General features: G+C 37.0%; 1 protein-coding gene across 1 annotated transcript in view; it reads right to left on the bottom strand.

The window, feature by feature from the left end:
• Nucleotides 1–1,005: 1,005 nt before the first annotated feature.
• slc17a8 (solute carrier family 17 (vesicular glutamate transporter), member 8) overlaps nucleotides 1,006–13,928 on the bottom strand; it is a 16,345-nt gene continuing 3,422 nt past the window's right edge. The window contains exons 3-12 of the mRNA XM_015403362.1: nucleotides 13,104–13,222; nucleotides 10,817–10,931; nucleotides 7,944–8,031; nucleotides 7,241–7,327; nucleotides 5,440–5,582; nucleotides 5,217–5,366; nucleotides 3,163–3,295; nucleotides 2,825–2,935; nucleotides 2,182–2,309; nucleotides 1,006–1,510 (exon numbers count right to left, since the gene is read on the bottom strand). Of these exons, the coding sequence (XP_015258848.1) occupies nucleotides 1,181–1,510; nucleotides 2,182–2,309; nucleotides 2,825–2,935; nucleotides 3,163–3,295; nucleotides 5,217–5,366; nucleotides 5,440–5,582; nucleotides 7,241–7,327; nucleotides 7,944–8,031; nucleotides 10,817–10,931; nucleotides 13,104–13,222 (1,404 nt within the window). The 3' untranslated portion in view covers nucleotides 1,006–1,180. The remainder of the gene's footprint in view (nucleotides 1,511–2,181; nucleotides 2,310–2,824; nucleotides 2,936–3,162; nucleotides 3,296–5,216; nucleotides 5,367–5,439; nucleotides 5,583–7,240; nucleotides 7,328–7,943; nucleotides 8,032–10,816; nucleotides 10,932–13,103; nucleotides 13,223–13,928) is intronic.

Here is a 13,928-nt window from a genome sequence, read left to right as displayed (position 1 = left end):
CAGCTTTACCTCATACAGATGCTTATTAACTCTTCATTACGTGCATGCTTAGCATGTTACATGTTTAAACAGAGTACCACAGGGTCCACAGAGAAGGGTAAATCCTTCTCTGTGCGTGTGTGCTGTGATTTTCACACGCATGCAGCCTCTGTACAGGTGTGGTGTGATATTCACATGAGGACAGCCTCCCTCATCCTGGCGTGTAGACATGTTTCCTGTCAACTTTTCTCACTTTGAAGGCATTACCCACCGGCAAAAGCAACCCGGCTTTGATTGGCTACTTTTGAAGCTGTACTCTTCTTCCTACTAGTAAAGCTACTTCAGTCTGACCGCTTCTCTTCAATAGTTGGAAGTTGGTAAGCAAAGTCTTTATTATATATAACATGGTCGGTTTAAATACTGGATACTGACTGGCTGAAGGGTGTTCATTAAAAAGGGTTATAAGACATCTAGAAAAAAAAGTTCCATCACAATTCAAGGTGTGGGATTTCATGAAAAGTAGCACAATATAATATGCACTTGAAATAAGAAAATTCAATAGTTTTTTTTTTTTTTTTTTTTACTATTTTAAATGTAAATTGTCTTGTTCCAGTGTCTCAATTACCTCCTCAATTCAAGAAAAAATGCACTTATTATAAGAAAAATTTACTTATTTAAATTGACTTATATTGCAGTGTAATGCCTTCAAAGTTGTTCAAAGTTCAAAGCATGTCAGAAGTTGACATGAGTGAAGAGAAACAGGTCCACACGTGAGAAGGAGGGAGGCTGGGCGTGCGAGGAAATTAAACCACTCATGCATAGACAAGGAACAAGCACTCATGTAATGTGATATATTGGGATCCTGTTGGACTCTATCTGCGCATGTAACATGTTAAACATGCATGTTAGGAGTAGTTTATGAGCTTCTGTATGAAGTATAGCTGCTCATAGGAGTATTTATTACGTGTGTTGAGTTTGGGCAGAATAGAAAATTACAAGAACACCTGGCTCCCTGGAAACAAAATATGCAGAATTAAAAATGGTTTGAAACTTTTGCACAGTATTCTATATTCTTCGGACAAAGCTGAAAATGGTTTCCTTGAGATGCTGATGATGCTGCAGCTTCTGTTGTATCCAGAAAGTAAAATCTGAGTTTATCAAAGTGTTCTGGGAATCCTTTAAATTCAATCAATGTGTTGTCTCACTGGTATCCATCCTGGTAATCTCCATTACTAAAGTGTTCTTCCTCGCCCTTCATCGTTACCCCTCTCTGCTTTTTCCAGCCCTGCTTCTGACCATACGAATTGTCTGTTGTCCCGTAGCTCTTTTTGGAAGCCAAGGCACAGTCATTGGTTAACTCTGACTCCTCAGCCAGCTCGTCCTCATCGATGATGCCACATTTATCCTCGCTCAGGCTCTCAGGGTTGGCCCAGTCCTGCTGCTCCCCTGATGCAAAGATAGCATAGAAGATGACTCCTGTGTAATGCACCATGGCAGCGATGACAAAGACATTCTGCCACTCCAAGCGAGTCTGTGGGAGAATGGAGAAGGCAAGTTTAATGATCCTTCAGTGATGAAACATTGAGGTTAAACTTTTGTGGGGGTAGTGGGAGTGAGGTCCTGTGTGCAATATTACTGAAACACTTCATGTAACTATTACAAAAGTACCAAAGGCATCGATATCTTGTCAATATTTTGGAAAACAGATTATTATAGGCTCCAACAGAAGAATTAGTTCCAAATATTGTCTAAATCATGTGTATTTATTTGAAACAATCTCAAAACAAAAAGAGTTGCCATTTAATGTCTGAATTTAATAACTGAATAATGTATTAAATCTACTACACAACTAAATGTTTTAAAGTGGACTTTTTTATTTTTCTAAATCTACTGCCTGTTTGCTGTTTTGACTTTTTTGAAGGTTTACGAACATCTTTAACTAATCACAAACCAAGGTGATTCTTTGCTTTTAGGTCTTTTAGATCCAAGTGCAGTTTTTGATGTATATATTAGAATACCATTTTCCTCTAATAAAGGGATGCTGATTTTATTATATTATAAATAATAGCAATTTTAAAAATAATTTTAAATAATTTTAAATTTCAAATCATTTTAAACAAAGTTTGTCTAAGTCTGTCTAAGAAGAAGTCTGTAAGGGAGAGAATACTTTTTACAGAACTGTTTATCTAAAAGTTTTCTTACCTTGTGTTTAGTCAAGGCTCCTACGATTAGCGGGCACACCATGCCAGATAACGTCCCGACTCCATTGGAAATACCCATCAGAATACTGGCATAGCGAGGAGCAATATCCAAATGATTGACATTAAAACCTGAAAGCACAGTGTGCACATAGCGTAGATTAATCAAATGGTAACACTGCTTAGATTCACAGACACATTTGCATGTTTTGGTGTCAAAGCAAACAGGCTACAGTACAGTAAAAGTGACATAAATGGGCAACACTTTACAAGAAGCTGCAAAAAGAAGGAATAAACTCTGCACTAGTGAGGTCACAGTTGGATTATAGAAAGACATTAGCAAATTTATATTTTTGTACAGCTGTCATCTTTCCTGAGTAAAAAAAACATTGCTTGGCTATTAATTTGTTAGCTTCATGTAGTGAAGCAACCAACCAGGTAGTTATTGAAGAAACTATCATTATTTAGCAGTAGCTGATCACGACCAACTGTTTTGTGTCCCATAAAGTGAAACTTCATCTTAAATACTAGAAAATAATTGTTCAATATATCTTAAATAATCTTTTCAACAAAATCCTGCATCACTTGTGCATTTTCAACCCTTTCAAATTTTTGTTTTTATATAGTCAAGTTTGAAGTCTCTAAACCTGAAATGGCAAATCCACTGAAGCCCACCGCCAACACAAGGAAGGAAATGGCGACTCCTCGAGTGTGAGAAAAACCAACCACTAACAGAAGAGTGGCCTCCATTCCAAACCCTGAGATGAAATACAAAAATTAGAGTAATGCATTAACAAAGTTTCAAACTTAACAGTAACTATAAGAAATAATTTCTGACGTATTCTATGATTATTTAGAAGGAATTCTTCAAAGATACTCCTCACAGTTATAAATCAAAATGAGAACTTTTCTGTGCATTTGTTGCATTTTTATACGATCTTCACTGTTTTCTAAAGCAACCTGAGAAATGGTAACACTAGCCTACCTCCACAGTTCATGAGTTTCCTCACATTTGTTGTTGACATAATTTTTTTACTCCGTAGGAAATCTGCAAGCTGTCCACCGATCGGGACGATAATCGTCATCACCATGTGGGGGACAGCAGACAGGATCCCCACCTGCAAGGGTTAAAACACATGAAATAACTAATATGCAGGTTGGTAGAAAGTGATGTTAATAGATTAAAAATGTCTAAAAACTAATAAGCTATTTATTTTTCAGGGTTTGACAATACTTTGGGCTCAGACTTATGCATTTTATCTGCTATTACTTGTCATCTATACATCTATATATGTAAAAAAAAAAAATATATATATATATATATATATGTACATAGTTTCTGTACACATTTAAATAAATATTGATATCCTGCATATTGCTTCTGGATAGATGCAAACTGCATTTCATTGCTTTGTACTTGTGACAGTGTAATGACAATAAAGTTGAATTCTATTCTATTCTATTCAATACATTCCTTCATTCTAAAAAAGAACCAGTTCATTTAAATTTAAACACCAGGAACATTTGTCAAAATAAAGGCAGCATCAGATGATAAAAAAAAACATACAAACATCTAACAGCTGATTAGGATCATTCACAATTATTTACGACACAAATAAAAGCGAAATAATTAAGACATAAAATGTGATCAACAAATAGAATTCCATCTTTTACAGCACATATTGTAAAATAACAGTGGCAACATGGGCTAAAAGGTAACTCAGAGACAAAGACAGATTACAGTTTGCAAATTCAGTCGGGGAAAAGGCCTTTCTGATTCTTTCCCAAGGCATAAAACTAAATTTTTTAGGCCAAATTGTTATTTTTTGTGTGAAGGATTTTTACCTTTTTTAGTTATTAAAAAAATCTAGATTATAGTTTTTTAAAGTTCCCTTCTGATTGCTTTTTAAATAACAGGATCATGTTGCAATCAAGAGATTCTCAGCAGACTCTGGGTCAGAATTTAGTAGTTGTGTCAAATGCTTTATTTTTAGTGAATCTGTATTATGAATTTGTATGAATCTGTAAGATAGAAGTAGTGGATAGATGTTTCAAAGCAGAAACTTCCATCTGCTCCTTCTTTCTTGGTAAAGCAGTTAGTTAAACCAAACAATAGACTTTAAAAACCCGAGAGAGGAACAAACATGTCAGTAGTTTGCATCGGACTGGAAGGCTCTCCATGTGCTTACCAAGAGCATTTAACTTCAAGCCTCCAGAACCCATGAAAAAAGAAAATGGAGCATTCAGGAGCATCACTGAGCCACCACCATGCTTTGCTGTTGGTGTGACTTTTTTTTTTTTATGTTTGTTTTAAAGGTCATCCTATCAGCATACCCATACAATATGAATATTGTTTATAATTTTACCGAACAGAACCTCTGTTGAGTGAATTGGAGCTGACTTTCCTTTTGTGTTAAAGCAAAGACACCTTTGGCTTTTACACGTCTTACTGTGGCAACTGAAGCTTGCCTGTCTGTTGCCTTGATTTAGGCAATTTAAAGTCATTCTTCTTTTTTGTTTGTTTGTTATTTGGACAACCTGTCCCCTTGGGAGGGATGACTGCAGTTGATAGCTTCCTCTTTCTATTTCTACTGCATCTCTATGAGTATCAAAGTACGTAGCTATCTTTTTGTAACCTTCTTCTAATTTTTCTCTGACTTTTAAAAATAATTCTCCTGACTCAACCATATTTCTTGCAGTTAATTGAACTTAAACGTTAACATAACACACTTTTGAGGTCCTTTATCTCTGACAAACTTCATTCAACTGACCAACGACATGTGATTTGCATTGATGTGCCCTTATAACTTGCTGGTCAGCAGGTTAGATATTTTGACACTGAAAGTAGTGGTTAGTATGAACTATACCACCAATCATCATAAGCAGGTAAAGACAATAGATGGATCAGTCTGGACTATGGTAATTTTTTCCCCATATATCTTTCTTGAAAAAGGGTTTAAATCTTTTTTATTTAATTTTCAAGCAGCATTTTGTCTCTCAAAACTGCAGAGGGATGAAGAGTTTCTCTATGAGGCTAACCTTGCTGATGGGGAAGCCAAACACTTCCTCAAAGTACGCCGGCTGGCTGATAAGGAGCAGGTAGAAGGTCCAGCTGCGGCAGAAGTTTGCCACAATGATAGCATAGACCGGCATGGAGGTAAAAAAACGACGCCACGGAGTCTTGAATTTCTATTGGAGGGCAGACCAGTGTGTTAGTGTGTATTTAAGAGAAAGCAGCCTGTAGTTTGCGAAATATGCAGACCTGTGTAACACTCAGCTGATTGACTGTTTCCCCGATGGCAGACTCGATGTACAGTCTCTCTTCCTCTGTGATTGTGGGATGTTGAGCAGGACTCCCATAGGCCAGCAGGAGCCATAGGATATACCACAGGATCCCAAATACCCCTTCATAGGACGAATAAAGAGTAGAAAACACGTTTAAATTTACCATAGCCATATGTGCTACAAAGCCACTTCCTAAAACTGTGAATGTGTGAGTGTAGGACAAATTAATAAAAGCAGGCACAGACCCTCGTGATGTGAATTTCCGTTATTAAAAATAGTCCCAGCATGAGTCACAGTCGTAGGACAGGAAAATGCTAATTTACATCAATAAATCATAAGATTGTATCGCGGTAAAATCAGAGTGGGTTTTTATTAAAACACTTTGACCAAGGAACGAATTTCATGTGACTGTTAATCATTTTAATCAGAGCTAGAAGCGTTTTAGATAAAACATCGGTGCAAAAGCATACAGAGGACAACTGGCAGGGATCAAGGTGTTACACACAGATTATGGAAAGGAATTTCGATGAAACTAAACCTGATATGTTTTCCTTCAACTAAACAGACCTCTTGTATTTGCTAATGAGGTCGTAAAAATTATCATCAAAACAATGCACTGCCCTGATAATGAGACGGGTATAGACTTTGGCTTTATTACCTAAATAGAAGTGATAAAGGGGCCAGAAAAAAGGAGCTGGACTGTGCAGATGAGCACTTTCAGCATATGAAACTGAACTTTGATTTGCTTTGTAAATAGGATCCTTTTATATGTGCAATTGACAGATTGGTCTAAATGAACTATATGTATTTAAACATTAAACAGAATGCAGAACCAAGATTTATTAATTGCTGTCTTTTATTCATTTTTGGGGATTTTTTACGAGCTCTGCACAGCTAAAGAAATGTTGGGATCTGGAGTTTTCTGCCATCTGTCTCCAGCAGAGAGCGCCCTAGGGTCTCCTGAGCAGGAGCTTCAGGCACACCTGAAGATCATCAGCCGATCAGGAGACCAGCTACATAAGCAGCAGCCAGACGTGTCTTCAGCGCCAGAGTGTTGCCAAGTTATGGTTAGCAGAACCTGAGCCAAGCCTGCTAGTCTGATTCTACGTGCCTCTGAACATAGCTGTGTTCTAACCTATTGATGTGCTCTTTGTTTCCTAGACCTGTCCGCCTGCCCTCACGAGCCAAACCTGGAGACTCACTTCTGGATCTGTATTCCGTTCTCAGGAGAGAACCCTGGCAAACCCTCAAGGTCTGTGAAGCAAACTCTAGTCTGAAGACAAACCCTGCTGCTATCAAGCCTCTGCTGGATCCACAAGCTCTGGACCCAATTGGTTCCCCCTTCTCGTCGAATCAGTCTGAATACCTCCAGGTATTGAACCAACTTCAAACTCAGTCAAGAAACTCCAGACATCTGGCTAACCAAACTTTCCCTTCTCTACAGAGAACCCTCAAGAAGTCTGTCCTGGGCTTATACCAGAACCATGTTTATATGTTTTTGCAACTCTGAATAAACCTTTGAACTTTTTACCCTTGTGTCCGTGGTGTGTTCTGCATGTGGGTTAAGCCTGTGAAGCCCATCATGACAAGAAATAGATTTCTTTTCAACTGTTATTACATAAATAGCTTAACCCCAGTCAATACAGATGTAGAGCATCTGCAGAGCATGTAAGTCTGGCTGCACTACAGTAATTACACAGATACTGTTTTAGTTTTACCATGACTTTAATTTGTAAGCTAATTGTTGTGACTTTGTGTTTTCTGTTATTGTGCCTCACCGTAGATATAGAAGACTGATGGCCAGCCGACGTACTGAACCAGGATTCCTGCTAAAGGCATAGCGATCACTGCTCCAGCGTAGGATCCTGGTAAAATCAAAAATCACTGTCAGTCACTAAATCCCACATATATATCATAATATTTATATATCATATATATATTAAAAAGTCATAATAAAAGAGTTTTTTTTTTCAGTTATTTTTCTTTCAATGTGATTAAATTAGGAAAAAAATCAGCAAAAGTATTCACTATATGACATCAACGCTGAGGAGTTAAAATGGGCCTTTACAACTATAAAAATATCAAAGAAATACATTAGAGTCATTGAGCAAACACTGTCAAAGTGAGCCATTAGCCCCACCATTACTTATCCTGTTTTCTACCTTCAAGAGCAGCGCTGATTTCAATAGAGCAGAGAACACTGAAAGGGCTTTTGGACAGTAAGCAATGCGAGACTTCATTTAGCTGAATGCACAGATGTACTCCTTTAGGTTACACAGGTGAGCTGCATTCATTAACGGACAGTGTCAAAAGGGTTTTGATGTAAGGGTTGCCGTGGTACCAGCATCTGTAAAGCAAAGCAAGCTTGCTCTTGTCTTTTTGCTTACTTTCCTCCCTTAGACTTGAGGTTTTTTGAAAGATGTGTCGATCAGTAACAAAGCTGCTGTTTGTTCAGTGAAAGACTGGAGAGACGTGACTCACCGCAGAATGAGGTGGTCGCCAGTCGACTACGTTCAAGAGGTGGCGCCCACTTGGACCACATCCCGTGACATGCTGGGTAGGTGACCCCCTAAAAGGTACAAGGTGCAGGATGACAAAGCTCAAAGACTGACTCTAGGAGAAACCTGGAATACAAAGCAGTCAGGCTTTAAAGGGCAGACATTGTAGGGAAGGTAGAAATATTAGATAGATATTCATTCGCACACACTGGAAAAAATCTAAATCTAGATAAGTCATTTTTTGTTAAAATAAATGCATTTGTTCTTGGATTGAGTAGATAAAAGACACATTTTGCTAATGGAAAAAAAATTACATTTAAAATAGGAAAACAAAATTGCATTGTCTTATTTCAATGCATGTTATCTAATTATTTTATTTTAAGAGTAAAAACATTTATTCGTCTCATTTGCCTACTCAAATGAAGGGTAAATACACTTAATTTAAGACATTTTTACTGATATCTATATCATTTTCAATTGCAGGAAATTTGGTCATATTCTCTGAGGATTACCAATGAACAGTTTGTATAAGGGGTAAAAAAAAAATACATAATGAAGATTAAAACACGTTTTTTTATGTGCCTGCCTTGCTCATGAATTTTCATTGCCTGGATTCCCTTTTTTAAACACTTAAATGTAGCCATTAGTATATTTATATCAACAGATGATAACCTGGGCATGTCTCAAATTGGATTATAGCAGAAACTGCAAAGATAAAGATCTGAAAAAAATGCAAACTTGATGTAACTGTAAAAAGGAAAACCATTAGAATTGGCTTCCTAGTATGGTGTATTTCTGATACCACAGGGAAAATGCTTGCAGAAATATTTTTTATTGTTGTTGTTGTTACCTCTTTATTAGAACGACATAATGGATATGAAAGTGTGGGATAAAATTAAAGATTTCCAGTTCTGGAATTCAAGGATCTGTCTGATGTTTACAAAATGGGAATCAAAAAGTCCTAATTCTGAGTACAAGACAAATAGAATGTAACTGCTTGGGGATTTTCACTTTAATAAACAATAGAAATGGAAAAGATCCCCTCTAAAAATGAGCAAACTGCCTGAAAACTAATATTTTGACGTGGAAAACAAAGGCTCTGCTTTAAGCCTCCTACAGTGATTTAGCTCTTCGTATCTCTAAATCTCTGAAGTTTATTTAGGCTTTTTTGTTTACTGGGATCTCAATGTTCAGTTCATAATGCATATCTTATAACTTTAATGTATGTGAGCGATGTGACTGTAAGTGGGCGTACAACTTCACAGCTTAGCTTTTAGGCTCAGCCGTTTAATTCCTCAAGATGTCGGCATTCCTTTAGATGAAACCCCAATCTGTCTTTCTATCTCTCATTCAGTCCTTTTATCACTTATGATCTAAACACCAATATGCTAACATTGCTGAAGGTTTCCTGAATTGCTTTCCACTGGCATTTTAGGCTTCACCTTTTTTAAAGGTTGCATGGTGATCCTAAAATGCTTTCTCCACAGCACACCAGTATCAGTCTGAGCCCTTAGATCTACCTCTATAGCTCTGGACAATCGATCTTTCCCATTTCTGAGTTGCCGAACAGTTTTTTTTTTACTTCCTTGATGGCAATTGAGCATCTCTCTCCACACACATTCTTCAAAATCCGTTCTTGTCCGTATTTTTGCTGAAGCAAACAAAGAAGCTTCAGTCCTCCTTGTGAGCCAGTGCCTGTCACCTAGAGATATATTCACTTCCCCCCCGTGTCAGGCTGACATAAAGATGTACATCCCAACCTGTACATCTCCTGTTCCATCCTACCATCTCTTGGTGCCTTTTACCACAAAGACAGACAGCAATAACCTTCAGGCAACAGTTCCTTGAAGCCAAATCTGGTCCTGTACATGACCTTTTCAGATGTCAGGTTCCCAAGGTAACCTGATATGATGTAACATAAACAGGAAAACACTGCTGTGGCTAAATTTAAGAAGGTCTTTCTTCCCAATCACACATCTCCAGGCTTCACAGTTGTTGCAAGCACAGGCATTTAAATCTCCAGGAGCTCCACAGACAGAAGCCCTAGTTGGCACCCCTTCCAGGACATTTAGAAACTCCAAGAAGGCTGGGTAATCTGTTATTTGCTGTTGGACAGTCTGCTGGTGTTGGTTCACTGTGTTTTTATTATGTCGAAGGTCAGCACAGCCATCTACCATCTAAGAAGCACTTCTTGCTTCCCTCTATTGGCAAGCTTTATGAAGGTAGTTTTTTGCAGGAAGTGCTACCCATCCACACTACCAAACGTACCAATACATGGTTCCCTGAACATGGTATCAGTGTGCTTAAATGTCTCGCTAAGTGGCCAAAATAAAAACCCATGACTTTATCAGGGGGGGACAAGAATCTAGATGAGCTCAAGGATGTTGTTAAAGCAACCTGGGCTTCTCAGACATTTGAAAAATCTTGTCAAAGTTTTAAAATAAATAAATAGTCCCAAAGCTCAGTCATTTAGGAGTCTAAATCTGACCACACTCTAGCAGCTTAAGAAAAACACTTCAGAAAACTCATGAATTTGGCCGAATTGTGTTTAATCTCCAAGCTGGTCGCTATTTATTCCTTCAAGGGTGTTATAAATTATTTAGGAGAAACAAAATCCATATGCCACTGTTGATATTGATTGTAGGACAGTGGATTGTATTAATTTAATGATGTTATTGATATTCTCTTGTGCTTTTTGTAACTAGCTGTTCAACCGTCTTGTCAGGACATTCTTGTCAAGGAGTGAAAAAATGTTACACTGACAAATCTCATTCTCTTTTGTTTGGATCCCAACCCTTAGAACGCACCTCAATTCGCCAATTTCCTTATCTATTCAGTGAGTGTTTTTTTTCTTACCTCTACTAACCCCTGTAAGATGCGTACAAACAGGACACAGCCATAATGCACCCTCGCAGCTGATGGGATGAACATGTTCAGCAGTGATGTGAGAAAAATGGCAGCACCAAATACCCTGTGAAAAAATACAGGAGTTTACATTAAATCTGTGGAGCAAGACTCCACCTGAACAGCTTAAGTTATTCAAATTAATATATATATATTTTTTTTTTAATAAACCTCAACTGAACCTCTGCCTTACAAATAACATAAAGCCGTGGAATTCAATAGGAGACTAAAGCTAAACAGCTAAGCCCTACTGTAAACTAAGCTAAAGGATTTAATGGCCAGTTTAATGTGGTAGATCTAACTTTTCAGGTCAAGACTCCTCTTGGAACATAATTTTCGAGGAACCCCTTAAAAAAAAAATAGGGTATTGGGTATTGTTTTATTTCAAGAAAAACAATAAAGGAAATCATTATCTTTATAATTTATTTATATAATTTATTCTTATTTCATGTGTCAGAAAATTATATATAAAAAAAAATATATATGAAACTTCATCTGTAAATATTATGATCCATAAAAAAAATATCATGATCATAAGTATTATCATAATAAATTTGGTTGCAGTTTTATTTCAAAGCAGAAGCCTGTACCATACAGAAGGATTACTGGGTGAGCGAGACAACTTCAGGTTTAACCCTGACTTTCCGGTACCTCAGAGCTGGATTCATTCTGGACAAGCCGGACAATCCATGACGAGCACAGAAGTCCAACAACAGAACACCACTCGAGTTAAGGTCAGGTGGGCCATTCCTAACAACCACGCCTTGCCAGGTCTCACTGTCATTGCCCATGTGAGCGTTGAAGTCCCCCAGAAGAACACGGGAGTTTTGTCCCTCTGGGAAATTTAGTCGCATCAACTTACATGTTAACAAGGAATGGGGAAGTGAGACGTGACATATACCATAAAGCACTGCACATCTGTAATTGTTTTTTTGTGGCAGGTTTATTGCCGACCTCCTCAAAATTGCTTAGTGTCGGTATAAGAGACAGAGACCCCCTCTGAAAATGACACTGGTCTTATTCAACTTGTTGAAAGTTGACATAAATTCATAACACCAAACAAAAAACACTAAAAGTATCACTTCAAATTTCTGTCTTTGTTTAGTCCAAAAAGGTAAACTGCTTCTTTTTTCTTGATAAAGACCAGAAGCTGGTATAGCACTCAAAAAGTGTCTGAGTGGCACTGTCTTAACTTAAATTCACCTGGGCAAAAGTAAAAAGTAGTCACCCAAGAACTTACTCATATAAGAGAAAATAGGTATTTTATTAAATGAATACTATCTATCTACTATCTAGTGAGTACTACTAAATTATTTTGAGCGGTAAACCAGATGCTATGATGAGTTACACAGGACGAAATATAAAGTTATGTGAAAATCTGATGTTTTAAACACAAAAAATAAAAACATTTTACATAAATAAAGAAGACAATGGCAAAATAACAAATATAGGCAGAAGAAAATCTTTCTTTATTTAAAATGAAACAAATATGTAATGTACACTTACACTATAGATACAATTCCTGAGAAAAAAAATAAAACAATAGCATTAAAGTAACTAAAGATGCCTTTCTATGTCACTAAGATGTGTTTGTTATTTTGCTCTATGCTTTGTGCTGATGGCAAAAGCCTGACAAACGCTATGAGGTGTCTGGAAGCTGCTGTGGAGTAATATTGCACCACATCTCTGAATCTACAGTATGACTGTCAAAGTGTCCAAATCAAACCTATAGTCTGAAATATCTAACGCTCCTGTCATTCACTGACTCGGATAAAAAAAAAAAAGATTATTTAACTCATGAGTTTCTGTTTTACCACCACTGTGCTTCTGTACACCTCAAATCCCCTCCCGCCTTTTTTTCTCCAAAGCAGTGTGTAAATGACACTTGTAATATTCCAGCGGCTGCTGTTCCAGAAAGAAATCAGAAGTAGGATCTTTCATTATTAACTCCGTCAGTGGTGCGTCCTTTTTTCCTGTGAGGCCTTTATTACAGGATTGCTATCTGCTCCATCAGTAAGACTCAACACACCAAACAGCTTTAACCCTTCAAAGTCCTTGAGCAGAAGATGAGCTCTCACTAACTTATTTAGTTAATGCTGCTTAACCGTGCTCAAATAAATAACTTCATTCTATTAAAAATTATAATAATACTATTTTTGCATACTTTCTTCTCCTACAGCTGCAGTTTTCAGAGCTGAAACCAGCATCACTAAATAACGAGTCACTGAGAGCGCCCAACCTGTTGGCAGAAAGCTTGTTGGAAATGAATCCGCCTGGAATCTGAGTGACGATATAGCCCCAGAAAAAGGATCCATGGATCAATCCCACGGTCTCTGGGTCCCAGTTAAACTGAGCTTTCTGAAAAGAGATTAAAAAGAAATAGAGGCAGAAATATTAATGTTATGGTTAAAAAAAAAAGGCAGAATTCCTCCCATATTACAGATTTCTATTTAATCTGAATTTATTTACAAATACATATTTAAGATAAAGCAAAGTGTGTTAACAGCCTTTTTTTGTGTTAAAACTGAGATCAAGACTAAAGCAACAACAATAATATTCCTGTTCACTGTTAGATTTATGCAAGTTTAAGATAACTCTGTGTGAGCTGCAAAATTATGCCCTTCATCCTGATTCACATGAGAAAAGGTAAAGCTGTTTTCACTTTGCATTTCCCAATACATTTTGATTTGATTTTAACTTTTATTTTGTGGATATTAAATGTTTTACTCACTTAACAGGGTTACTAAAATGTATAGATGCATCTCATTAGTTAGCATATCAGTTATTATTATCTCAATCATTTAGTTAATCTTGATGATTAGGAATTAAAGCTGATAAAACCGAGATTGTTTTTTTTCCCCAAGAAGTTCTGTTATGGCAGTTCTAGTTTGTACATCATTACTGGCCTGAGAGCTCTTAAAACCTTTAAGCAACTTAAGATCATTCTGTAGAAACTGTCTTCATACTGCTGTATTACAATGGAAACATTTTGAGGTTTACTGTATTTATTCATTTATAAGACATATATAAGTGCATGTTGATTACATTTATGTCTATATGCCAA

The sequence above is a fragment of the Cyprinodon variegatus genome, unplaced genomic scaffold (assembly GCF_000732505.1).
Source record: "Cyprinodon variegatus isolate N-32 unplaced genomic scaffold, C_variegatus-1.0 Scaffold35, whole genome shotgun sequence".
NCBI classification, from domain to species: domain Eukaryota; kingdom Metazoa; phylum Chordata; class Actinopteri; order Cyprinodontiformes; family Cyprinodontidae; genus Cyprinodon; species Cyprinodon variegatus.
This window is presented reverse-complemented; position numbering and strand designations above follow the sequence as displayed.